The sequence below is a fragment of the Dendronephthya gigantea genome, unplaced genomic scaffold (genome assembly GCF_004324835.1).
Source record: "Dendronephthya gigantea isolate DGI-Jeju-01 unplaced genomic scaffold, DenGig_1.0 000048F, whole genome shotgun sequence".
NCBI classification, from domain to species: domain Eukaryota; kingdom Metazoa; phylum Cnidaria; class Anthozoa; order Malacalcyonacea; family Nephtheidae; genus Dendronephthya; species Dendronephthya gigantea.
In genome coordinates this window covers 1,359,942-1,387,890 of record NW_021163058.1, presented here as the reverse complement: position 1 = coordinate 1,387,890, position 27,949 = coordinate 1,359,942, and the positions used below count along the sequence as shown (strand labels likewise).

Here is a 27,949-nt window from a genome sequence, read left to right as displayed (position 1 = left end):
TCAGTCATAGCCATAAGAGAAGATATTCAGTCACTATACCCCTGCTATAATCCTCGGCCCAAGAATTTGGGGGTTTGTATCTTTGTCGAGAAAAAACCTTGTAGCTACAAGGATGGGTCTGTTTTAGGCCGAAGGTTGAATACGAAGCCAAAAGCAATGTAGGAATAATTGCCAGCAAAAACATAGGGCAATAGCAATGCATGGATATTAAAAAAATATTCGCAAATGGGGTTGCCTAAATTAGAAAAATTACTCTAAAGCCCCAATTTTTAAATTTTGTTTGTGAATGCGCCAACAAATCTTTAATCGCTGAAAGCTTTGGAGATAACTGAAATGTCATAGCAAATAGGCCAAAAGAAATAAAGCTTTCTTCACATGAATTAATTTATTTAATTCTATATATCATTAAATACTTTCACAAAACTCAACATGTATTGACTATTGCAAGAAATATAACGAAATGCTCATGCGAACATGACATAATTACATTTATGCATTATAATTTAAATGGCATTATATACACTTACATTTACTCTGTAATCCAACATGCAAGAGACATAAATACATTTTAATAAACTAAAGATGTATATAGCTGTACTCAACCTAGGTTAAGACATTATCTTATTTGTAAAAATGGTTAATCTAAAATTTCTTGTTAATAACGAACAACTTATACATGGAACATTTCTAGTAGTTTACACAGGATTCAAAACATGAACATAAAACAGGTAGAGTACACAAATTAAAACAATGACAAGTTGGTTTACAAACTACACTAAAATATTCTATTCTATCGTAACTAAGACTTCACTATTGAGCTATTAATGCACATCACATATATTCTACTAATCAAACAAGAAGAATAAATAGTTGCAATCAGGCCACAGGAACGGTTGATTGGTTCACGTTTTCCCCAGGAGGATGTGTCATTGAGTATTCCTGTGTGCCACCTCTGCTCGGGTCGGGCAAGTAATTCGTCACTCCAGTACAAAACTTGTTATAGAAAGCAGAACGCCAATTTGAAGGCCAGTAATAGATGATGCAAATGAATATTGGCAGAATAGGCAACATCACCATGATTGCAATGAAACCCTGCGCCCAGGCTGGGTAGTCCAATCTCGTTGTCCAGGAATCGCTTCCAGGAAATTTATGACTGTATGGATCCTGAAACCACACGAGTTAGTAATTATGCTTGCACATCACTGAGCAAAACTACGTGATCACACGGAAAGACAACGTGTAACAGACAGTGCAGCTTATGATACCTATGTAAATTATTGACTATAGAGACGCTCAGACGCGTTACACCATTTCATTTTCCAGTGACAGTTCTTTAGTTGAAGTATATGAATTAAATGTATGAATATGTAACTTTAAAAACTATTTATCGCTACGTTTTACTAAACATGGCTATATGCCCAAACTACGCTTATATAATAGATAGATGTGCTATTACGTAATAACTATAAGATAATATAAGGGACAAAACGAAATGTTATACAACTTTGGACCGTAGCTTACTTCGATATAGCAGTCTAAATATCCTAAAACACATCGCCTTTCTCGCATTACCTGAGCACAGCCAACAAAAGCGGAGTATTGGGCGGTTTCAGACGAACTTGTGTACAAAACGCCAATGAGGACGAGGAACAATAGTATTGGAGATATATACTTCCAACAAACCATCCAACCAATCCATGGACGTTTTCCTGTCATAAGTTTGATGTCCTCAGCAAACCTAAATAATAAGATTCACAAATATTTACTTTTATTATGTTTTCACACGATCTTCAAGCCTCGTATTGATCACCACATCGCATGTATGTTTTGTTTATGAATCCAGATTCTTTCTTCTCGCACGATCAAAAAACGCTGTGAATATTAGGACGTACTTATCATTTCCATACACCCAGGCCACAGCAATGCACTGGAATAAAGCAATAACGACAAGAGGAAGAGATCCGGACCAATCATCAAACGTCTGGAAGATGTAGTATCCTTTCCCGGTTAAAAACGGCAAAGCACAGAGCATCAACGCAATGGCCACGATACCTGGCGAAAAATTGAAATGAAGACGTGATGTCGTTATAGCATGGAAAAAAAAGGTAAAATATAAAAGTAGGATGGAATTTCAGACTAGCCAGAGGGGGTGTAGGGGGAGTGAAACTTGGAAATCAATCGCAATTTGGGGGAGTAATGTACGAAAATCGATACCCAAATATCAGTGTTTTTGTGTATTTAGAGTCTTTTCTGGGACTCGAGCAATCAGGTGACACCTCGTCTTATATATAGAACAAATCCAGTAGCTACATTTTAATAGCCCTGACAGCTGGTGATTGTACACCAATCCTTGCCCGGCAGATGGTCTTCACCCCACCCTGGCAACTGGTCTTCAGCCCACCCTGGCAACTGGTCTTCAGCCCACCCTGGCAACTGGTCTTCACCCCACCCTGACAACTGATCTTCACCCCACCCTGGCAACTGGTCTTCAGCCCACCCTGGCAGCTGGTCTTCACCCCACCCTGGCAACTGGTCTTCACCCCACCCTGGCAACTGGTCTTCACCCCACCCTGACAACTGGTCTTCATCCCACGCACGAAACCGCCCTGGACGAATTCGATCTTTTTTTGATATAAACGCAATGTCCTTTACCTGTGAACATCCATTTTTTCATCCATTTTGGGAGGATATTGGCATCAAAAATAGGAGTAATCGCAGCTTCCATCGTTCCAAATTCGCTGTCGATACCCAGCAAAAACAACATGAGGAAGAGCATTGCGGCCCAAAACGGAGAGGCGTCCAGACGTAGAAAAGCATCTGAGAATGTTATAAAAGCTAAACCAGGACCACCGCCAACCTAAATTAATGTATTAATTTGGCTTCACTGAACACGAAATATTTTCTAAGGATTTTGTCGAGTATTTCCATTATCAATCCTTGCGGCAATACGCTGCATATCTATGCTTTGAAAACATATAAAATGCATGGGGGACACACGTATTCATTGACGTAAAGGAAAGATCGCAGGTGAGATATACCATATTTGAAAATGTATAAATATTTTACAGTGGAATGCACAATTTTATGTACTTCACGCTCCCACAATGCCACTGGCTTAAGCTATAAGATGAGATAATATAATCTAGAGCAGAAACGCACCTCAGTTACGGGTATACCAGTAATGTGTTGTCTATATCCTAAGATGGAAAAGACCGTCACCCCAGCAAACACACATGTGGCGGCATCAAGAGTTACAACGATGAGAGCATCGCGGACAACATTGTTGTGGAAATTATTGTAACTCGCAAACGTGATCATCGCACCAAATCCCACGCTGATACTATAAAACATCTGAGTGGCAGCGTCTTTCCATACTGTTGGTTCAGACAACTTTGAGAACTACAAAGGCAAATGAGGTGGCGCCTGAGAAAATTTTTGACAAATGAAAAACACAATCCAACTTAAACAGTTCTGCATAATTTTGTAGCATAGAGAGCTTAGTGATTTAATCTTCACCAAAATTAAACACCGCAAGTGCCATGAATATCTTGCAACGCTACGACCCCACAGGCTATAGTCTTCACTCGATAGCAATTCACGCGGGGTGAGTGAACACTTGGCTTGCAAGGTTGGCGGTAAAACTATGGATATGGCGTGTCACGAACAATAAATATGAAAATTATTGTATATTTACATACATCTGGTTCAAAAAATACTCGAATACCATCAGCAGCTCCTTCCAAAGTTATTCCACGGAAGAAAAAGATAAACAAGATGACGTAAGGAAACGTTGCGGTGAAGTAAACAGCCTGGATAAATAACAACTAAGAATAAATACCCGAAGCTCCCTATCTCCCAGTAACCTAGCTACGTTGAACACGTTTCCCTGAATGCACACACACGTTGTTATGAACTGTTGTGAACTTGTCAGAACTAACACGGAAGAGTATTTTAGATAATATTGCAGTAGAAATAACTTTTATATACATTTTCATATTTTCCAACATATGTAAAAGAGCAACAGTGCTGCATTGATAGGGAATCGTAGGAACACAAATAGTACCAGAGATTAGTTAGGTTAATAAACGTACAAAAAAAATGTACACAATTTTGATCGAAAATCCGTACACTAAAAAAATTCCCAGATAATTATTCCCATCCAAAAATAGGTTAAAAATGCCTAAAAACGCTATCTATAGCAAAGAATCTTAATGAAATTTGAAAATTTCAACAGTAAATTGTTGTAGAAGAGTGTACAAACCTTGCCGCTGGTCTTAATTCCTTTTGCAATACAAATGTAGGTAAGAAACCAAGCAAGAATTAAACAACCAAATAACTTGGCATTCACCCCTTCACCGTAATCATCTATATCAGTGGACACCTGCAGTGTCGACGAGTAGAAATACCACATTGAAGGATCACGCACACAGCAATCAGTGAAATTTTCAACCTGTTGTTTATATGAATCTCTTTGGTGCTTAAAATCGAAATACTCGCTCGAATTGACAGTTGCGTTTGAAACAAGGTCCTTATAGTATGTGTAGTTGCTCTGAAGGCCAGTATAATTTGCAGCTTTCGGGCATAGTTCATCACGAATCCACGGCAGATCTTTGGTGAGTGAAATGAAGAAGTAATACACACACCAAGTTATTATCACGATGTAATAAAGGCAGAAATAAATGGAGACAATCATACAACCAATACCAACTCCCATTAAAGCTGGATGCATTTGCTTGAAACTGCTTACAGCAGTTGTTCGGAATCTTTGGCCAATTGTGTATTCCAAAATCATGAGTGGAAATCCCTCGAGAATCATGCAGGTGAAGAACGGAATCAAGAATGCACCTGAATAGGAAAAAAATATTATTACATTTGGTTTAACCGTTAAGCGTTTGCCATTAAGCTTACAGTAGTTTAGTCGCTTCTTGCTCCTCCCTAGTTAAGGACTCAAAGAGATTGTGAGCAAATTTGGGAAATCGCAATGACTGATTTGTATTCACCAGAAACATAAATTTAGCTTATTTCACATCCACTAAATGTCGACGTTGCAAACTACGGTATACGTTCTCCCTTGTCCCAAGAACAAACGCAATAATTACCTCCGCCATTTCTTTGACAAAGGTACGGGAAACGCCACACGTTTCCGCCGCCAACTGCTAAACCCAGAGAGGCAAGTACAAATTCAAGTTTACCACCCCAGGAATCTCGTTTATTAGGCGGTTCTCCATCGTTTGGAACCTCCCCTGCGACTGTACCGTTTGCTTCTCCATTTAATTTGTTAAGCTCTGAAAAATATAACAGTCGTAATAAATAACTGACGGAAAATCAGTTGAATCTAAATATTAAAATACATCACGAATGAAAATATATATTAAGGTACATATATTACAAAATATAATATTCTAATTCCTATTAATGTCTATCAATAGCCTTTGAATTCGATGTTTATCATTTCAGCAGAGCGCAGATATGAGCTAAACTACATGAACCGAAGGATGACCTTTCCCGCATGTCAAGGTAGACATTTCAAATAGATCAGATTAACTGGACTGCTGAATAACAGACGTATCATATGGTAACAGTTATCCCATTACGTGGCACAAATATAATACTTACTTCTAGTATTTTGCCGATAAAAAAGAAATAATTCAGGTTGAAATTGTTAGGAAACAGGTACGACTGAGTAAGTAAACGGTTCGGTATCAAAAAGACGTTAAACATACAAAGTATGAAATTATTATTTCGAGGCATTCGATTTGCAATACGTTTAAGTTATACTTTACCAATTTTGGATGGATGTGACAAGGTTTTGAACTAAAAATTCTTTTAAATATTTTTTATTTACTTTAAGCGATATTTATTAATGCGAATGTTAGAAACCTTTGTTCATTTTGCGGAAATTGGCCTCAACGAGAATTTTAGACGAATACATCTTTATCATTGAATAACTTGGACCGAAATAAATAATTACCAAATTTAACACAGAGCGGCCTTTTAGTCTAACGCCTCGGCTTCCTCTTCTGTATTCTTTGCTTTTCTGCATCGTTGTCAATTCTAGGGCAGCAGTTTATTGGATGCCAAATTATGTACACTTCTAGAGATATTGGTCGATGTGGTGTACAGATTTCAAGTGAAGTTGATGTGTCTTCTTTTGTTCTCCAATCTTGTCTGACTTTTTCCTTTTAGCATAGTCTTTTATCTTCATCTTAAACATGTTTAGGAACGGGCCCAGGAGTTATGATTATAAAGATTTCGGGTTTGGGGGATATTTTCATTTGAGTATGATGTCTATCGCATCTTGTGAGGATCTACATGATAACAAATTCTTGTTGGAATTTTAGCATGCTCTTATAGACGACCATGTTGATGCCCGAAGCTTGGTATTTGCCGACCAGGGTGAACTTCACAAGTGGTTTCCGTCAGTGTTGAATGCTTGGCATGGCAATCGAGATCATCTTTGGGCTTGGATTCGTCGGATAATCTTTTTGCCAGTCTGGCCATCTTTTTTATCGTTGTGAACAGAATGGCATAACTTTATTCTTTTGATTTCTTTCCTCTCGCCAATGCTACTTTACATCGTGACTTCAATTCCTCGTGTCTTCTATCCCTCGTATCTTAATTCCTTCTGTTCTCCAAACGTCCTCAAATCCAAGAAATCGTGCATCTAACTATAGCCCAGGTTCGGGTCCGTTTCATTATCATCTTTTTTTCTCAACCAACAATACATATCTGCGTTCGCATTTCTTTCTAATTATTCTTTAGCAAAACGTTTCGGTAAACCGTCGCGATGTTGACGCGCGTCTTGATCCAGATAGACATCAAAATACATCGACGGATATGGGAAAAACGGCTAACTGGTCGGGACGTCCATGACTTCAACTAGCACACGAATTAGACGCATATGAAGTATAGCTTACCTTATCTTCTGTGAATATCCAAAAAGAGCAAATGTTTCGCAAGAAACAACGCTTGACAACCACTGATGCTGCAGGATTGCAAACACAGCAGCCCGTATTAACTTAGGGCAAATATTCCTTGAGTTCCAAGCTTAGGGGAGGTAGAAGACAAACTATTAGTCAACATGTGAACATCACCATGACAAACACAATAATTGTTAACGGCCACGGGAATCACTCAGGTTCGTTTCTAAATGCTATTTACCTTACACAATATTGAATTGTAATTTAGTAGCTACAACTATAAAGAAATTTTCAGTTTGTCAACAAATTATACACCATCAAAATACACGTGTACTATGTTATTAATAATAAACACCTGCAAATGAAAAGACAGGATTACAATAAACTACATCTCTTTCCTTCTTTTACATTTATAATTATCATGTTTCGTCACGACCACAACCCAGTTTAGGAGCAGTGGTAGAAAGAAGAATGAAGGGAGATTCCTCCAAATATACAAGGTAGAAACTATACACTCGTTTCATGTCCTTTAAACCTTTACTAATCCAACAATTTTACATTCAATTTAACATTTTCTCTTATATAAAATAAACTGATACATATTCTGTGAACGAGCGTGGAATAAATAAAATCATGAAAATCATACGAGAATACAAACCATGTGATTGTTGCAATTCAAACATAGCACAAAATTATATCCGTCGCTCGTTTGACCATTCGTAATGAATACCATGCATACGGAAAACACTTTTTATTTTGTACGCAAAGAAGTAACGCCATTTTGATTACAACGCCATTTTGGATCGACTTTGCATCTCAGTGATGATGCATGATCAGGAGTTATAGTAACGAACACAAGCAGCTGGACAAAACTTCATTTTACACACATACTGATGTCGCAAAGGTATATGTAAAAATAGATGTTCACGCAATTAACTAGACTATTAAAATACCAAATGAAAAGCATATTTAAGTTTTTTACTGGTTTGTTTAAGATCGTAATCAACATATGCTACGAAATATTTTAATAAAACTTTAACCAGTTTCCGCAGGTTTAGTGTTACATATATGTATACGTATACGTTATGTTTAAATCCTGTAAACACGGTTGAAAAATTAGCTCAAAAATTACCGAATGTAATATTCTTATGTTATTTTAATCTCTCATTCTATAAACAGTTCCAGTAACTTCTCCTATATGCCTGCCTGTGGGCTTCCGTTAAACTCAGTGGTTGGTCTTGAAAACATGAACTAAAGAAAATACAGTAGTTACAAGATTCTTTACTCAGTATAAAGGAAAAGATGACGCTCTTATTTGATGGAATGGACGTTTTTGTTGATGCATGGAAATGCATTGTCCCGACAAACCCAAACACCAACTTTAATATCGAACGAGACGCCAAAAATATTGATATTTATAATAACGATAAACTAGTACTATATATAGTCACAGGCACAATATCGAAATCTGGCTTCCACAAATAACATGCAGGATTTTAATTTACCACACGCAATTTTGCAACAATGTCGGAATCGGCAATTTTCTCAGTATAGCTTATAGAAGAGTTCGAAAATGAAAAATATAGCGTCATTATAAATGATTAACGCGGATTACCTTAATCTCCTTTGAACACCGCACATTCACTATTCCTATACACACTGCTATAACAGTTGCTTTAAGTAAACTCTGGTTAACCGGCGCGGTTTTTATCTAGAAACTGGGGAAACCAAGTTTAAAGTGTCTACATATTTATATCCACGCCTTCTCACCGTGGTCGGAAAAGATTGATTGAACGGGGATTAATGTATACTGAATTAATTTAGTTGTGATATTTTCCGTGCGAACTGATATTTCTTGCAAAGCCAAAGACATAATATTAAATTCGCTTCGCGCGTATAACACTGCAAAACGACAAGTTAATAATAATATGAATAATTATGGAAGATATTTTAGACGAGCTTCTGATTATATCTTTCAAAGCTGTTTTTGATTTCTTTGTTTCAAACAAAGGAATTGGTTCATGATCCTTAATCTGATATAGCTACAGTCGATATTGAAATGAAGCGTGAATGACTTTCAGGTATTGATAGCATTGTTCCAATAATGCCTGATTGGCTGGCTTTACAAAGTCTTATTTCAATACCCGAAAATATTTCACGCTCTGTTAATATCGCGCGGAAAGCTTTTGGTTGATTCCAGAGCTCCAAGCTTACTTGTGCTTCTCAAGAATGTCCCGAGTCGATTTACTTTCATTTTGTACCTATTCACCACGTTCATTTTACAAAAGCTATTGAAATACAGCAATACCTGATAGAAAATGAATTTTTTTAAATATGTAAATGAGGGAAAGACAGATTATGCATCCACGATCAAAATGTTTCCTAATCACATACTGGCTCTGGTCATACCGACAAAGCTGGTCAATTATATTCATTTCACTGGCTTACATATGAAACGATCTTGACCTCTACATACTGGTAATTTTGAAACGTTTTTTAAATAGCATTTCGTATACGCCTTTTTCTGTTCATAAATATCTCATTTTTGTCTCCCTGCATTCCATGAAGTCAAAGACCGGAAAATATTTTTAAATTTAATCATTTTTGACAAGATGGTTTGATAACAGTCACCTTGTCAATCACAGAAGCAAGGGTGGACAGGAATGTTAGTATATTGAAGGAATGAGCATTGTCTATTCTATTAATGCAGCATCCAATATTCCAAATTTGCATCCTGTATTGCATCAATAGAAACTTACAATCCCAAAAACACTGCTGGGAGATGCTGAAACCATACGCTACAAGCTTCTAGAACTTGTTATATCAACTTATATGCGACATACTCATTCACATACAATACTAGACAATAAAGTGCTGAAGTATCCAAAAATTAATCAGCCCAAGACACAATTAGAATTACATCTATGGCAAATATTGAACCAATTTGGAATCAAACAAGTGAAAATTTATCATCATGCCTATTTTCAACTACACAAAACAATCGGATACTTAATAAATCAGTAAAGAAAAATGCAAGGAACTATCATGCTCTGAACTTATAATAACCCACATGCTAAACTTCTTTCACTAGCTTTTGCAATGTAAGCAATACCAGAGGGCAGAGAATGAGCACATCCTTTTTTAATTTTAATAAAGTTTCTTGTTGCTGTTGTATTTTAATAAACAGCTAACAATGCAATGAGATGGTATGCCAATAATGCCATTACATACTTAAGAAGGAATTCAATTTAACATAGTCTCTTGGAAAGCAGAAGTAAACTTGGTGGATTCAACTAAGATTGGAGCAGATGAAAAATTATGTACAAACAACCCTCGAAAAGAAATGGAATTTTTAAGCAGAAATTTACCATAGGGAGCAATGTCTATAATCCTATATGATAATAAGCATTGATGGTACACACATATTTTTATCAGATATATATACATATATACTGTATATATATATAGACTATAAACTAAACGTCTGTTAAATTGCAATGTATTACCACTGATATAGATGGCTTAACTACCCTTAGCAGCAACTCAAGCCAACATAAGCCATGTTGACATTTTGAATGTCTTTGTCTTTGCTGCTGAAGGCAGAGCCATACTCTACAAGATTTCAAGCCAAGTGTAAAGTCTTCAAAACAAAGCAATCCCCAAACCACCTACTCTCATCTTTACACAGCCTTAAATCGATCTCTAACCGAACAGGATATTTAAAATTGATATGTAACAAGCAGGCTGTAACAGCCTCCCTCCCCCAATAGCACAAAGCTTTTTTGTTATTAGTTATGACCCATTTACCCAGTATAAATGAGGTTGAGTTTTCAAACAAGTACATACAGTAAACCTTATTTTTTAGTAAATAATTGCTAAATATTCTTTATTAAGGAAAAGATAAAGTTCGATGAAGTTGTACAAGGAAAATGTTTAGGAAAGTTACCCAAGCTTGGCTCAGAGCACAGGTGGAATCAATCATGCATAGCATAAATTATACTTTTATTTCGAACAGAAAAATCTGCTTTGACATGTATTGAATTTAAAATCATTTTTCTATTTAATAACGGCAACAACAACTAAGTTTAACTTTCAAGTTTCAACTTGAACTGCTGCTACATAAAACGATTTGAAAATTTCCGCAAGCAGAAAGAAATTAGCATTGAACCAATATTTAAACAAACATGTATAATGTTCAGCCGGCAAAGTCCGTCTATATCCAACCGTATTTTTCCAAGTCCAAATGTATTTAAGAAAATTCAAGATGTGATTCCTGCAAAGCTTAAAATTTTAATCGTGGTTTACTGGCAATCTATTAACGAATTCCCGCTATAAACACTCGTAAATAATAAATGAAACGAGGACCCACGCCTACATCAAAACTCAACACTTCTAGGCATATTTGATATCATTTTCTTTGGCTAACACAACAATTCAAAATACAGTTGAATTTGAAATGTTTACCTATTAAACCATGAGATTCTGATTGCTTTATCGACTCCTTGGAAGAAGGCATTTTCGTTTGTTGTCTGTCGGTCGAACTTTGCAAGTCTGTCAATAGAAGAAAACTATCAGTAAACATTAACAATCTACACGGCGATGAAAGTAGTCTTGTGTCTGTACATATTGTCATATCACAGATAATCTTGTCCGAAAACATACTCAAAAGCCGTACCTTTATTGCTACAAAAATGACTTAAATGAGAATCTTTTCAATAATGTACTGCCCCAACAATGACCACGCGCTCTATGGATGGCGTGCTACTAATTTATGTACGTAAATAATCGTTCTTTCTTGAAATATCTCATTATTATTCATGAACTGACAATATATATCATCAACCAGCTGCCTTATTTTGAGCTTGAAAAAATTCGAATATCAGGCTATATGCTCGACACTGTAGCTCGACAATGCCCATAAACAAGCTAGTAGGCGCTGTTGTGCAAACGTCGACTTAGGATTTAGGATTCCATATAATTTGTTTTATTATTATTTTGTCTATTCTGGAGGACATATTTTCCCAGTTTGCTGTAGTTCCAGAGCATTCTAATTTGCGATTAAAAATTTAAACCTGACACTTCTCGCTGTCTAAAAGATTATTGAAAATCAGTAATTCCATGAGACCCCAGCAATTGTGGTAAATTGCAATTCTTGTAAATAGTATTGTCTGCTACAGTCTCCTAGAAGCCACTCTTTGTCTAGTCTGTTAAAATATATGCTGAATACATAGTCGAACAGAACTTTTAAAAATCCATAATAACAATGGTAACATACATTGTGTATAAAAAGGAATAGCCTTGCAAATTCGAAGAAGCCCAAGACTAAAACTATTTGACAGACGGTCTCGAATTTCTAAGACAATAGTTTGTCGCATACCTGAGCAATTGGATGCCACGCGTGCTGATAGCTTAGCTGGCACTTTACGTCTGCGGTAGGTTTTGGAAGAAAAACGCAGTATTGAGGAGAGATTCTATCCTTTTTAAGTAATATTTTCGGCAATCTGTGATAATAATTTTAGGTGTGCGGTTTAGTATTTACGGCTAACCTCTGATCATAAACACCCACGAAATTAAGCCTTGTTCGAATATGGTTCACCTGTTTTTATTACCTAAAATTATGCTTATTAGCCTCTGCCTAACGGATAAACTAAGCAATTTCGTCATGGTTCACGTCTCAACTTGAAGAACGATTATAATTCTAAAATCTTGTTGCATATTTTTACAGCTCGGTCCTTGTAATATTTGTTACTTGTCTGCTATTTTGAATTAGGGGCCGTTCCACAAAATACGTGCCGGATGCTTTGAAAGTGAGATAGGGTATTCGAGAAAGTGTTTATACAAGGAGTGAGGGGATGTTAAGGCCTGTTCACACGATCCAATTTTGTTGGATCCAATTCACTTCTGACGTATGAAATATAGTCGGTTATTGATAAAGTAGTACTGCATTGGCTTTAGTGGATTTGTGCAGCTCGTGCAACTCGTATACATTACAAGATAACAGACTGTAAAACATCCATCAGAAGTGAACTGGATCCAACAAAATTGGATCGTGTGAACAGACCTTTATGTTTATGATTCTTACTTACGACACTTACTCGGCAATTTAAACGTAATTTTTTAAAGCCACAACCGACATTATTACAACGAAAGTTAATAAGTTGAGGATCTAGAGGGATTAATTCAAGATGACCGACAATTTTCGAAAATTCGTTGCTTTAATCAAAATATTACAAGAACAAAGTAAATATGGAAATCCTATAACAAGATTTCATTGATAATTTTAAATGAGACAATAAGCAAGTTGTTCTGAGTAAAAAAAAAATTGTATGAATGTGCAGTCACCATAGTTACGAACACCAGACACACCCAATGATGGAAAATGGACATTTTTATAAAAACGATAACAAACCAGGTTTTAACGCCGCAACGATTGAATTGCTTTTGTTTAGTTGTAAATATTTTTGTCTAGAAGCTGAACCTTGAACAAATGAGACTGTTTGCAATAATAAAAGTTTGACAGGCTATAAATATAAGACTTCTATACTATCAAAAAAACAATCACTACAATAATCGATCATGGTGTGAAACCACCCCAAGCACGCCCGCGCGCTCACCTTTTTTCAGCTGACCTCGATACAATAAATGAATGCAACATTATAATTTTACTAGCGCCTGGGTACGAAGCTGGTTGGTTACCGTGTTTATAAAAGTCGTTCATTCTCAATCATTGAGTTTGTCTGGTGATTGTAACTATGGTGACTCCACATTTATACGACACTTTTTTTATTCAAATAACTTAACTTCAAATTACTAAAGGTCAAAAAAGTTCATATTTTTTGAAGAGTAATTTTGAACCTTGCTTTCACTCACCATTATTTTTAGCATCTGTAAGATTTTCATCGTTACATCCTGTGTTTTCAATTCCCTTCTCTGGGACAGGTTTCCCATTGTCAGTATTCTTATTCATCATATCTAGTTAAAGTGGCATAAAATTAATTGTCAGATAACATGACTACCTGGCATTTTTTTAGCCGTGTTTTATAATTATAAATACGATGGTGCCCTAATTTATCATCGTGCAATTACTGCGACAAGAAGTTAACTTTAATTAATAATTGTGTGCACAGGAATCGGTTATTGCAAGTATGAGTGTTGTCAGCAAAATATCATTTTTATTATTTACATTTTGGTTCGATTATTTCCTAAACAGGAAAATCGAAAACAGCGATACTTGATACTTGAAGATATAGGTCTAATACGCTGATAATGAACAGGGAAGAAATAAAAGAAATATCTGAAATATATGAGATATTGCATGTTTCGCAACATTTCATACTTTTGCCTGAAAGTCAGTATATGCCATTTTCGCTTCATATTTTTCCATCGAGCTTCTGCATCATAAGCCTTTCTACGTCTACGAAGCGGCGGGTTTTTTAAGCGCCTGGTTAGGAGGCTGGGCTACTAGTATCAATACGTCTTCAGTTTACTCAGTTAATTATTCTCCCTATTAACTGGAGATTAGTATAAAGCTGCCCATCCCGGTTATAATTGTCCTCGGTGTTACCGTCGGCTCTACGGTTTCATATTTCACATTCACATTCACATTCACATTCACATTCAGATGTGAATATGAAAGTATACTACGTTGCTCGCAGTAAAATATAGAATTATTCAGTTTCTTTTCATGACGTCCATAAAAGCCATTCTTCTTGAATATATGGCGCATTCGAAAAATGTATTTTGGAGTTATTTAATTGGCCGAAACACCTAGTCTGGAAAATTTGCAGAAACTGCATGACTTTCTTTGGAGAAAAATATGACTTCTTCAGTCTAGATATTACTGAAATAACAGGAAATTGCTGAGGGCGGAATGTCAGAGAGAATTGTATACCAGCCAGCCCTTTCATATTATCATCAACACGTGTAGTGACTTAAAGTCACATATGGCGCCTAATAACATCAATATGTCCATTATAGATTTCTAGTCTGAACTTCGGCAAAGAGATTTCGAATCTCTGAAAATTTGAATTGTTGAGTTATTTGAGTTAGAGGAAATATAACACCAAACACGGAAACACCCACATTTATCAAAAGCAGGTTAAATAGTGAATAGAACAAGGGAAAGCATAGCCCATAGGACTATAGTTTACGCAGAATGATCTTTCTAGATCTATGACCATGTCTCATTAATGCCCACATGGGCATGAGATTATTTGTAGTCCAAAGTAACTAATTTATAGGTATTCTTCGGTTGAATAACGTCTGGCTGGTCTGGGAACATTGAAATGTGATAGTTGAGACGCACAACCGCTAGGGGATAAATAGCCCAGTTTCTAGTATCTGCTAGCGGCCTGGCATTATAATTCTGGAATGCTTCCAGGCTATGATGCAGGCACAGGAGAAAACTTGTGGGGAAAAGCAAAGAGAGAGTTGCGTGGCTTCCATTTCGATAATTATTTATATGTACACTGACTGAACTGTGAACACGTTTTTTCAACTGAAGTTCAAGTCGTGTCAGGAAAACCTCGCGAATAATGAAATACAAAGGGAATATACATACTCATCACTATATATAGCTAAAGTCTAAGTAGGTATAATATATAAACCAATTCATGAGCGTATCCATGTAGTATTTGAGTATCACTATTCAATAACTTGATCATTCCCTAATTAGATTGAGGTCTTCCGCATCATTTTCTTCAACACACTGGATACTGATCATATACAGTAAATTGGCTACTCACCCAGGTTATACTCTGGATCTTGGTGCCCTGTACTAACTTTGTTATTTTTCATTTTTTTAAAACCAAAGGAAGCCTCCCAATACACGCAAATTAAATTTGTTACAAGTCGCAGACCGTCATCAAACGTTACTGTTGATTTAGAAAATACGTCTGTTTTGTGAAATTTGATCAATGATTATATGCGAAAATAATGTGGTTAAAAACAGGATCAAGTTACAGTTGAATACCCTTATACCTTTTTGGGAAAACTACACAGTCGGAAACCACGGGCACGGGCATACTGGGTTATGACTTTGACTTGAAATGTTTGACATGTTTGACTATGTGTTGAAATGTTTCTCTTCTGTGGATATATGCGGTGTATATTCAAACCTGAGTTTAGGGAATGAAGTTGCTAATGCTTTATATAGTCATGACAAGTGTGAACCACTTCAAATAAAACTTTATTGCATGGTAAAGCCATTGCAATTTAGCTATTAAATGATTAGATAAGCAAATGTGAGTATGCATGTCATATGTGTGATGTGGCAGATACATACATATTCATGGCAACGCCAACGGGCATGGAACAAGATAGACATTTGTGGAAACTAGGAAGAGTGATCATTCAGTGATGCAGTTTCTGAGTTTCGTAAGGCATGGTTTTCGAATAACTTTTCAGTTTTCATTGATGTGATCTACAACTGCCTAAAATTGTCATCCACAACTGCCTGGCTAATATATGTATAAACGTATTGCTTACCAAAAATCGTTCACTACAGTCTGCATGTTTCATCCTTGTAGGAATTTTCAGGGGGTAGACAAATAACAAATAACGAAAAGACGCAGCTTAATAGGTCAGCTTTTGTAGGATTCATGCAATTAAGGTTGATTTGACCTCGGATTTGACTGATATATAAATTTCGCAATTTGTGGCTTTTATTTAAAAAAAAAATTTCATTCTAATTCAGTTTTTGTAGTTCTAAGCCCAAATCCTGCTTATGCTGTTTCAATCCTTGATAAGAATAGAGTATAGACGTCCTAAAATATTCAAGAAACTCGACATTTATATTTTAGAGCCGGAAAAGGCCTTCTTGACTTTAGGATGTTAAGAGCAGAGCCCTTTTCTCAGATGTGAACTGAGGCCTGGGTTCATTTGATGGCTCTTTTTAAATACAATATTATTTAAATTTCAAGATGGTAAAATATCGTGGCCGAGGCCGCAGGGCAATTATATACTTTCTGTGATAAAATCAAATGTCGCGAGTCTAAACTTTCGTGATGTCGGAAATCCTACTTAACACATGCACCCTAGCAGAGATCCTGCATGGTATTTTATCACAGGGTATTTTATCGTACTGTACAACCTGATGTACTTATAAAGTTTGTGTCTAGAAATCGTGTCGATTACAGCTTATCATGTTTTTCAAATTTTGATTACAGTCAGTATGTGTAAACATCAGTGTTGAGACAAGGTAGGGTCAAGGTGACCGACATCAGAAACATCAACAGAGAAATTACTGGAAGAGTAATATGAGAATAACTCATTACACTGAGCTTATCCAAACTTGTTTTGACAATCATGTTCAACAATCATGTTCAGAAAACTGCTGGGTAAAGGAAAATTTGATTTAAAACAAACCGTCTTCTCATTCCTATTAGCTATAGACAGATATAGTTACGACAGAGATCTGAGATTAGAATGCATGCAGTAGACTACATCACACAGTCATGCATATGTGAGTCTCGCAAGTGATCATGGATAAAAGATAAACTACTTTTCAAATTTAAACTGAAGCCAATGTGCCCTGCGAATTATGGTTCCTATGATTGTATAATTTAAGTTGTATAGGCTTTTAAATATTGCCCGGCATATCTAAGAGTAAGAATTACGAAATCGCATACTAAATTAGAAATAATTCGACAGGAATTCCTCTCCCACTTACCTAAATCGTTTTCTCCATGTAAAGACATACCTTCGTTCGAAGTCATTTTAACACTAGAATTTAATCGAGGAAGATGTATGTCCAATATATAAAATACCCTGTGTTTAAGCCGCCGTTTAGCGCCACATATATTTACACAATTTACCGTGTGAAATTTGATACGCATTTTAACTTGGCTTAAGCGGCTTGTTTGAAGCATAAAACCTCAAGAACAACTAAACGACAGGGTAACTATTGAAAATTTGGTATCATAGATTGATTAATTAGACAGTACAATGAATACCAGCTGAAGTTAAGCCTTTGGCTTTGCATAAATTGTATTGATCGCCTGGCGCCTGGATATAATTGTCCAGAACACCGACAGTCAGCCGAAATAAAAGTGTAAATATTTAATATATCACCATGCAGTCGGTCAACACCCCCCCACTCAATCACAACACAGAGAATGGACTAGTCCGTGGCTAGGAGTCAGCAATTCATCCTTGTAATTAGAGTGGGAACTGCACTAAAGCTGAGTCATGGTTGACTCATGCAGGCCGGGAGTTATATTATTTATATTAGCTGAATTCATATTATATCAGACTATTAGAGATGGGAAACTCATCTTTTTCCACTCAGGAAAATTATCCTCCGGACCGAATCGAATAGTATGGTTCCTTTTGTGTAGCCGGAAAAACAATTAGTTTTGGTTGAGAACACACGACGGATAAATCATAAAAGAAACTTTCCTGCCAGATTCAATCCTGTAAGATTGAATCTGTCCGAAGAGTGAAGATGACTTGGAAATAAAGTCTTAAATTTACAGTTTCAACCTGTGTCTTACTTGATTCATATTTTGACTCTCAGCGGATGTCTTGTTTATTCGGAATTTGTTTTTTACTGCACTTTTTTAAATTGTCGGCTGGTTTTTAGACGGAAAAGTTGACCGTAAAAACCCGTCTGAATATGAATAGGGATGGATAAATTTAGAATCCTGATTCCTGGGTACGCCGAGGTTCGGCGAGGTTGGACGTATGACTGGATAGGCAGTGCTAAAAAATGTGTCGACTATTATTACGCATCAACCACCTCTTTTATTTTCCTTAGCCCAGTTCCTTCTTTGACCATATTTGTATTTGAGAAACCAACCTGATTCAGTTATCGCCTACATTCGAAATTAAGACGAGTTTCTCATCATAGTGTCTGCAACTGCAAGATTATCAAATTATCAATTAAACTGGAGCACAAGAGAAATCTCCTTCAATCCTTGTACTATTATTTCAAACAATTTCTTACAGAATGCTTCTTCGTTATTCTGTCTGTAAGCGAAGCAAAAGCGAAGTTTAAAATTCAGAAATTTGCTCAATGTACATTGTGCAGCTATGCGTATGGTATTTCTTTAATCGTTACTTAGGCTATTTCCATAGTTAATATAGACGGTTTAATTACATGCGGTGAAATAATAAAGGAATTAATCCCCGAACCAGTTCAATCTACTGATGGCGCCTAACCTACATAGATGTGAAATGTCATCGATTTGTTAGCTCTCATTTGCTGTGAATTAAATAATCAACTAAAATGTAGCCGTTTAACGACTTGCCTATAGGCTTAAAATCTAAGTGTTCGCATGCTAGTATTAAATCACATCCAGTCATTTATATAGGCTGACAGCTTTTCTTTCTACCCTATTCTATTTATTCTATCTATCAGTATCAGTTATGATCCTGCGTATCAAATAACGCCCGTAAATTTAAATTATAACCTTTCTTGATATTGTATATTTCTGCATGCAGGCTGCCCTAGGTACGAGGTTGGCAGGCTGCAGCCACGTTCGTTTTAAAACTTTATAAGAAATCATTGGCGTGCCTAACCAGGGTTTGTGGCTGCTGAAGAGATACAGAATTGATTTGGTTTGAAAAAAGAAATCCTCATGTGGTCGATAATTTTAGAAACAATGGCACGTTAATTCTAGAAGTTGATTGATGTATCCTGATTTCCACAAACGAGAGGTCTTACCCCACGTCGAAAGGGATTCTTTAATGAATTTCACCGGAGAATTCTGGAACACGCAACCCACACAAATAATAAAACATTGGTACGCTCCAGAATGAAATCAAATGCCAATTGCTAGAAGAGCACGCCGGCGCAGATTTAAAGTTATTTTGGTTAATCTATGCTTTCGAAAGTCATCAATGTATCAAATAAATAAAATTAAAACACCCATGCATAGGCATTTCTTAGATCACGCATATTCACGCAATTCCTCAATAGCCAAGGTTATCATCTTTCTTTTTTGGTGGATCCGGATAATAATTTTTGATGGAAGAAAACAAAGTGTTGTGAAACTTCGCTCTCCAATCTTTCGGCCATCCTATGATCATAAAGATCAGTATGGGAACTGTCGAAATCATAATTACCAAAGCCACCAGGAATCTTGCCCAGCCTGGATACTTTAGTGGCGATAACCAGGCCTCAACTCCTGGATACTTGTTGCTGAAGGGATCCTGCAAAAATTATTATATGCATTACACAAATTCCACGCCCACGAAAATAATTATAAGGCCAGACAAAATATCAACTTTGCACCCCGCCTATAACCTTAGCCCCCTGTGCATTTGTTATGCATTGCACGATTTTGAAAGTGTTCTAGCTTACCGAAAAAGAATGATTTAATGTAATTGCCGAAAAAGAATTCGTTAAAATAAACGCAAAAGTAGAGTCTTTTACAGTTAACTGAAGTTTGCTGCATGAAAAGCGACACATTTCGTCTCATACCTGTAGACAAGCAACAAAAGTGTAATAACCAACTCCTTTGTCACCCATATCATATAAAGTGGCGATGATGAGAATAATTAAAGCAAGAGGAGAGATATATTTCCAGCAGATCATCCAACCAATCCACGGTCGTTTTCCTGTCATCCCTTCAATGTCGTCGGCAAATCTATATATTAGGTACAACACGAGTGCTTATTGTACACGCAAGTATCTTATAGTGAGGAGCTTCGTGTGGATGGAATATTTAGACAGAATTCGTAAACATGCAATAATACCTAAAGGAATCGTTTTTCAAATACGTCGTATAATTCGTAATGTGGTTTTCAGGTTTTCATATCATCAGATTGCGGCCTTATTTCCATTATACCCGATGATTGCGGGTATAATTACGAATTTATTTTAAACGAGTTGCGAATAGCACTTACGACACGAATTTCGACACACAAAAACACACAGTTCAGTTCAGTTTAAAAAATAATGAGTTACGATATAAAATAATAATGAATAAGATAAAATAAGGAAAATTTACCAAAAAACAATTGTGCAAGTATGCTACGTTAAAAAATATATGTGTTGATTGAAGACGTCGGCTGCATGCAAAGGCCAAGAAGGTTGACATTGTATTTTCATCAATTGTTTGGTATGCAGATGAATATTTTTAGTGCTTAAAAAATGCGTTCGTATACACTCGATAATCCCAAGACAATACCACATTTTGTCAACAAAGACGCATGAGCCCTCACGCATCTCTTGATTTGTCTTGACTCACAATTAGCGAGGCTCAGATTTACTTTCAAGTCTTCAACTGCTTCTTTGGTTGACCTATTGCGCTCGTGATTGGTTAATCTGACAGAGTTATCTCACAATACACCTGGTACGTTCACTACGTTGCCACATTTAATGAACATAATTTATCAGATTATCAAGTTGGTCCCTTCATTTTTTTAAGGCATGCAATTGTGCCAATTACGCCAGACGATATTATGGTCACATACTAACTCTTACCTATCATTTCCATACACCCAGGAAACACCAATGCATTGGAACACACCAATCAGTAAGAGTGGAATTGTAGCGGAGTGATCATCAAATATTTGAAATATGTAAAATCCGTTTCCAGCCACCATTGATAAACCAATCAGAAACAAAACAACAGCAACGATACCTGTGTGTAAATGTTAAATTATTTCGTCTCTTCCACATCACATAGCTGCTTGGATTATTTTTTTTCTGTAGAACCGGCTACTTTAGATAAAAATTGGCTCTTGAGTACAAACTGCCCCACCAATTCTGCTTAATCTTCTCGGGGTCCTTCCTTTGTTTCCCTCCCCGGCTCCCCCTACCTCGTACGCCAATGATGAGTAATATAATATACCTGTTCCAATTGATTTGTTTAATTTCTTTGGAAATAATCCCAATTCATAAAGAGGATTGACAGCTCCTTCCAACAGTCCAAATGCCGAGTCAATTCCCAAGAGGATCAACATGAAGAAAAATAGGACCGCCCAAAATGGCGACGCATCAAGTTGAGTAATAGCATCAGAAAACGCCATAAAAGCTAGTCCAGGTCCACTGCCGACCTAAACAGTTGATAATGAATTTGTAAACTGAAAAAAACAATGCTGTCCCTACGGTTTTCATCTTTGAATAAAGTCGGGAAATTTTGGAATGAGCTCAAATAATTTGAGCATTAAAAAAGATTGAAGCATGTATGTCAATGATCCGAACTTTCCAATAAAAAAACTCACAGATTCAAGTCGTAAAAATACTCACGTCAGCCGCCTTTATTCCAGTCTTTAATTCTCGATACCCCAGTATAGTAAAAACCACCAATCCCGAGAAAATAGATGTACCACAGTTGACAAATACCACGGTATAACTGTCTCGTATACATTGATTATTTTTAGGCATGTAACTTGCAAACGTGATCAAAGTACCGAAGCTTATACCAAGAGTAAAGAACATTTGAGCGGCCGCATCTTTCCAAATCTTCGGATCATTCAATTTAGACCACTATAAGAAAGTGTTAAAAATATGAAACCATGAGCATGGTACATTGGTTTTATTACTAAATTAATTACAACACTAATCAAATCTGACAGATATATTCATGCAGACTGTGCAAATTGGATCGTGCTTTCGAGCCCATAAGCATGTTAGAAATTCTGAGTTGTATACATACTATAGGGTCGCCTGACAAAACAGCACTCACTCTGTAATGTCCGCTAATTAAACTGTGGTGCATTTAATACTAACCTCAGGTGAAAAAAACGTCTCAATGCCCGAGCCAGCTCCATCTAATGTCACACCACGGAAAAAAAGAATCAGCAAGATCACGTACGGAAAAGTAGCAGTAAAATAAACTACCTAAGAAATGAGAAAAAATAACTAGTGTCAAAATCTTAATTTTTCTGTTAAATCTATAATGCCGAATCTCAGTAATGTTGAAGCAACAAATTGTTGTAACTTTTTACTTGTTAACAACTATGTTCTAGCTGCAACACAACATTGTTTCGTCACGACTTCACCCTTTTATCTGCGAAAGAGCGCCCATGCATCGTTAAATGCACGGAGACCGACCAGAGGCTATACAAGACCGATAACATACCTTGCCACTTGATTTGATTCCATTGATCACACAAAAATAAACAACCACCCAAGCAACAATCAGACATCCGACCAACTTTCCATTTAAACCAAGACTATAATCTTCAATGTCAATTGATATATTTAATACACTAGAATAGAAGTACCACTGGGGGGAGTCAATAACACAGCAAGAGCTGAAGTTACGCTCAAGTGCTAATTTTGTATTCTCGTATGTTGTTTTTGTCTGATTTGTCTTATGGCCATAAATAGTTTGATTGAGTTGTTTATAGTGAGTGTAGTTTTTTTCCCAGATTTCCACCTGATCCTGTAGTTTTTCGTAAGCTCCGTAGTTTGCGCACAGCTCAACCTGCCAAGGTAGGTTTTTTTGGAAGGAAATAAAGAAATAATAAAAACACCAGGCGATGACCACCATGTAGTAACAACAAACAGTCAATGAAACAATGACCGATGCCAAACCGAGGCCGCGTAACGCTGGACTAACATTGGACCAAACGCGCCAAGACGACATTCGCATTTTCTGACCAATTGCGAACTCCAGCATCATTATTGGAATCCCTTCGATCACCATAAAGATGAAGTATGGGATAAGAAATGCAACTAAAAAGGTAAATTGTGAGGCATAAAAATCCTATTCTTTCGAACACTCATAAAAAACATGAAGTAATCTAAGAACTGGTTTAATCCAGGGTCGAGCATTAGGTTAAGTGGGATAGATTCTATAATATCATAATTATTATTAGGGAAAAACTTTCGGTTGCTCATATATATCGATAAAAAGCTAGCCAACGATGGTATGCTAACGTACTCACATCCTCCATTCTTTTGACACAGGTATGGGAATCGCCACAGATTACCCAATCCAACAGCAAAACCAATGGACGCTAAAAGATACTCGGCTTTACTCCCCCAACTATCTCTTGGCTCCTCTAGCTCGACCTGCAACTTATCTCCAACGAAATCTTCTTCAACGCCGTTGGCATTGCTTGCAATGACTGTAACAATGCATAAATATTGACTAAATCTATTACTCCACCTCGCGGAATTTCGTTTATCATATACATTAGTAACATGCCTTTATTGAAATTATTAACAGATATTTTCTCTTCTAATCGTTGCACTCACATGCACTACTTGAGTGTGCCACAGAAATTGTGTGATAAGAGTGTCCTTTCCCAAACATGGCAAGAATCAATGTAACACATGCATTCAAAACTCTTTCGAGTGGGAATTCCGTCATATAGCTAGGTGGTCTAGAATACGCTTTAGGTTGTTCCACTGACCCAAAGGTGCGGTCCATGCAGGCTGATGCGACTCATGCGATTGCATTCGTCAAAATCTCACCAAACACAAAAAATTAACTAGTTTAATATACCTGAATATGGTATATTCAACTTTGGCATGGTCGAATATACCGGAATTCTATATACCCTGGTATGGTACATATCATATTCCAGCATATTCCACCATGGTCGAGTATACCATTTTTATACGATATTCCAGTATATCCGACCTTGACTCGACCATGGTCGAGTATACCGTTTTTCGAATATACCGTTTTTCCACTTTGCATGGTCGAATAAACCGAAATATAGACCCCACAGAGGTGTTGATTGTTGAAGTATGGTTCAAAACATCGCATCAGTCAGCCAACATGCTGTATCCACCCTTGCTGAACCATACTATAATAGACTATAGTCAGCAGGTTGTTCATTTTTAAAAAGCGAAGAAAAAACGCTGGCTAAAAAAACGACGAAGGCACTTGCATACTTGTGCATGATTAGTTGTTCTCTGCATAGCATTAGTAAAGTTGAAACAATGGCAAATACTTTCTTAATGCGCTTCACTATGTCGAGTTTGTACGGAAAGCGATTACTCACCAAAATCCATTTAGGAACACATGCTTTTATATTCCACAAAACCCATTGCCTTTTCTTTGACATGTAGAATCAAGTATATGTTTACATTCCTACTATTTAAAGCGACTTTCGAGCCGATATTAGTTTTTTCGAATGTTTATGACATCATGGCGAATATTTTCAGTTGAATATGTCGTCAGTTATGACGTATTTGCATTGAATTTTTATTAAGAATGGTATCTCAGTGGTGCATGTGTGGTATAGCTATAAGGAGGACTTGAAACAACATGAAAAATAGCGAGATGGAAATTTTACATTTTTATAAGTGAGCACACAGATCAGGGAATAAAAACAAAATATAATTTCGAAAATGACCCGGCGTACATAAACTATCAGGTTGCTCGTGCAGTGCGCAATTCGTGCGAAGGAGCTGGTTGTCAAACAATTTCAAGTTCCACCACGACATAGATATTCAACGAGGTCTGTACCCTGAAAACTAAATTCTACCATTTTATTCCATTAAATGTCCAATAAATAGAAGCGTGATTTGAAAAGCATTTGAAACCAAAATTAGCCGAATAGGGGAATATTTTAAAATTTGCAAATCCGACGCAACTCTGTACCACAAGCATGTACCACAAGTGAATCAAAAGTAAGAAAAAAAAGCTAAAAGAATCAATTTAATCGAAACAAAAGACTTATATATTTAAGGAGTGTGTTTTTTAAAGACATTAACGTGCATTGTTGAAATATTCAGACGCTTGCAGAATGCATGGAAAGTTTATCTTCTCTGACGCATCTTATAGATCTGTATTAAGTTATGAACATGATCATCATGAACATGATGAATTTGAATCAAAGAATCACTATGACACTATCCATCTTTGACTTTCAAATGCTAGCAGCCGCAGGACCTCTTGATTTTCCGGCTTATAGTTAAGGGCTTAGAGGCCAGGAAGCGAGATTATGTATTTACGGTCAAACTGCATTTCAAAACCTGTCGATTTTCGACATATTGAATTTACGATCTGACCGGCATAAGGTATGTATGTCTGTAAAAATGAAAATGACTCATAATCATCGCTATATGTGAAACGCAGCCTGCGAAAATGAAATTATTTATGTAATCATAAATCTTTCATATATGATATACGTGACATTGTACCCGAAATGTACAAACTCTGTGGTTATAGTCACCCCTCCAGTTTACGTGAAGTTTTGATTTAAATTAATTTCATTATTTGTCCAAAATAAATTCGTCGCTTAAAGTGAAGCTCATCCGAGGTTTGAAGCAGACAGCTGTATGTACGCCAGTATGGCCATGGGGGATACTATAATTCATAACAATCACATTCACTGTTCTTAATTCTTCAGCAAATCTTACCATTTTCATTCGTATCTCCTTCAAAACTTGCTCCAAGATTCGTTCTCATTTTTTATTAATTTTTCTTAGAATACCAAATAAATATATATTTAGGTGTCGCAAAGAACAAACGTGAAACCTGTAAAGCGCTCTTCACCGTCAACGAAACCAAATAGCATGCTTGATGAGTAGAAATATGATCCCGTGGAATTTACTTTCCATCTGTACAGTTGCGTAGCAATTAATAGCCAAATATTTGGCCAATACAACGTCTCCAGAGCCAAAGAAGAATAATATTAATTATAAATGACCAACATGTATGGATCGGTTGTTCTTGGGCCGTTTAGGAAATAACTATAAGAACTTTTCAATTCTGTGTGTATACGTTTATTAAATACCCAAGTTTATTTCAACCCGAGCATTTACATATTTCGTACACGACAAAATTTAAACAGGCAGTGTGTGCATAAGGGGTGGGTGTTCATGGGGGTGTAATATTCACATGGCGTTTCAAAATCGTTTAAACGTGGTCTCAAAAAGTGTATTTCAGTCAACCAAATCAGTTCCTGAACTCCTACTATACATTCCTGTTCCTCAGTTTCCCGGCTGCAAAGTACTTTGGCAATTTTTATTTTCTTAGCCTGCCTGTACGCGGCGACTATATGCTGGCAGTAGTCTGGCATGTCAAAAACGCAGGAAAAATTACTTCTAGAAAGATACAGAGTACAGAGTATATTTGAATGTGTTTGTGTTTTAATACGCTTTCATTTCCTGTATCAATATACAGGCAGCTTAGGGGCAAAATAAATTTAAGGAGGAGTAAAAATGATAGCTAAGGATATTGCCCTTCCGTCTGAACATAAAAACATACTGAACTATAATATTCATTTCCAAGATATCGAACCGTGACACTTTTACCATGCAGTATGTGCGCACAATGTTTACGCTATTGAAGCTAAAACACTCTCTAGAATGTTGTCTGTACAAAAGCAGTTCCGCGTGACTTGGACAGTTGGAATGATGTGAGACTCAGTGTAGTAGTTGAAAATGTCGGATTAGATTGCTTGCTTTTTCACGCTTTTGTCATCATCGTACTTTTACAAATGACTTTATATTGTTGAATAGTCACACTGTATATGGTTGGTTATATTTATTGATAGTAAAAATTGGGACACAATTGATTGATACATTACATGCATTAGATGCACCGATCGAAGCTATATGCTAATACAAACAATATTTAGGACTTTACTACAGTACAGACTTACTACAATATACCTAGCTAAAGTAGAAGAAACACTATGATGAAACTTACATTCATCAATACAGTATATATACAACCTTGAATGAAAAATCATAGTACGGTGTGTTCATGTTAAAGCTTTTGTGCAGAGAGATTGAGTGATATACGGATATCTCGTTCTCTCTCATTAGGCTTAGTTTATATTTCTAAGTTCTACCGAATGGTTCGCAAGATATCTCAATACGATAGGGAGTTTACGATCTACGACGCGTTTAGCTCGACGTCGATAGTCAAATATTTTGCTTGAATTAAGCTACGGCAACTTAATTATGCTGCCAGGACTTTGAAATAATCAGATATACGAACGCTTCAATTGCGCTAAGAACCTCCGATGTCTGGCTGACATTGCAGTTCGATCCATATATATATATATATATTTATATATATATATATATATATATATATATATATATATATATATATATATATATATATATATATATATATATATATATAAGCTATCAAACAGCTATG

General features: G+C 36.4%; 2 protein-coding genes and 1 long non-coding RNA gene across 6 annotated transcripts; 1 reads left to right on the top strand and 2 right to left on the bottom strand.

Moving 5' to 3' along the window:
• Positions 1–398: 398 nt before the first annotated feature.
• Positions 399–17,797, bottom strand: LOC114528096 (sodium-dependent neutral amino acid transporter B(0)AT1-like). 3 transcript variants are annotated; one of them, XM_028549676.1, is made up of 11 exons: positions 17,590–17,797; positions 13,791–13,892; positions 11,385–11,471; positions 5,100–5,285; positions 4,262–4,845; positions 3,699–3,809; positions 3,160–3,399; positions 2,653–2,857; positions 1,893–2,052; positions 1,573–1,738; positions 399–1,164 (listed from the first exon to the last, which is right to left on the bottom strand). In XM_028549676.1, exons 1-11 carry the CDS (start codon positions 17,786–17,788, stop codon positions 877–879), a joined length of 2,328 nt encoding a protein of 775 aa, XP_028405477.1. In that variant the 5' UTR covers positions 17,789–17,797; the 3' UTR covers positions 399–876. The 3 variants fall into 3 exon arrangements, with proteins under 3 accessions (XP_028405477.1, XP_028405478.1, XP_028405479.1); XM_028549677.1 differs by lacking the exon at positions 17,590–17,797 and adding an exon at positions 15,665–15,805; XM_028549678.1 differs by lacking the exons at positions 13,791–13,892; positions 17,590–17,797 and adding an exon at positions 11,596–11,698 and having other exon boundaries at positions 400–1,164.
• A 1,048-nt stretch (positions 17,798–18,845) lies between these two features.
• Positions 18,846–26,335, bottom strand: LOC114528254 (sodium-dependent neutral amino acid transporter B(0)AT2-like). 2 transcript variants are annotated; one of them, XM_028549880.1, is made up of 9 exons: positions 26,194–26,335; positions 23,763–23,945; positions 22,952–23,550; positions 22,600–22,710; positions 22,117–22,356; positions 21,719–21,923; positions 21,349–21,508; positions 20,344–20,509; positions 18,846–20,072 (listed from the first exon to the last, which is right to left on the bottom strand). In XM_028549880.1, exons 1-9 carry the CDS (start codon positions 26,240–26,242, stop codon positions 19,833–19,835), a joined length of 1,953 nt encoding a protein of 650 aa, XP_028405681.1. In that variant the 5' UTR covers positions 26,243–26,335; the 3' UTR covers positions 18,846–19,832. The 2 variants fall into 2 exon arrangements, with proteins under 2 accessions (XP_028405681.1, XP_028405682.1); XM_028549881.1 differs by lacking the exon at positions 26,194–26,335 and having other exon boundaries at positions 18,847–20,072; positions 23,759–23,831.
• Positions 21,087–21,859, top strand: LOC114528255. Its single transcript, XR_003687476.1, has 3 exons — positions 21,087–21,217; positions 21,370–21,510; positions 21,771–21,859. It is a non-coding gene; the product is annotated as an uncharacterized LOC114528255 (long non-coding RNA).
• Positions 26,336–27,949: the final 1,614 nt, after the last annotated feature.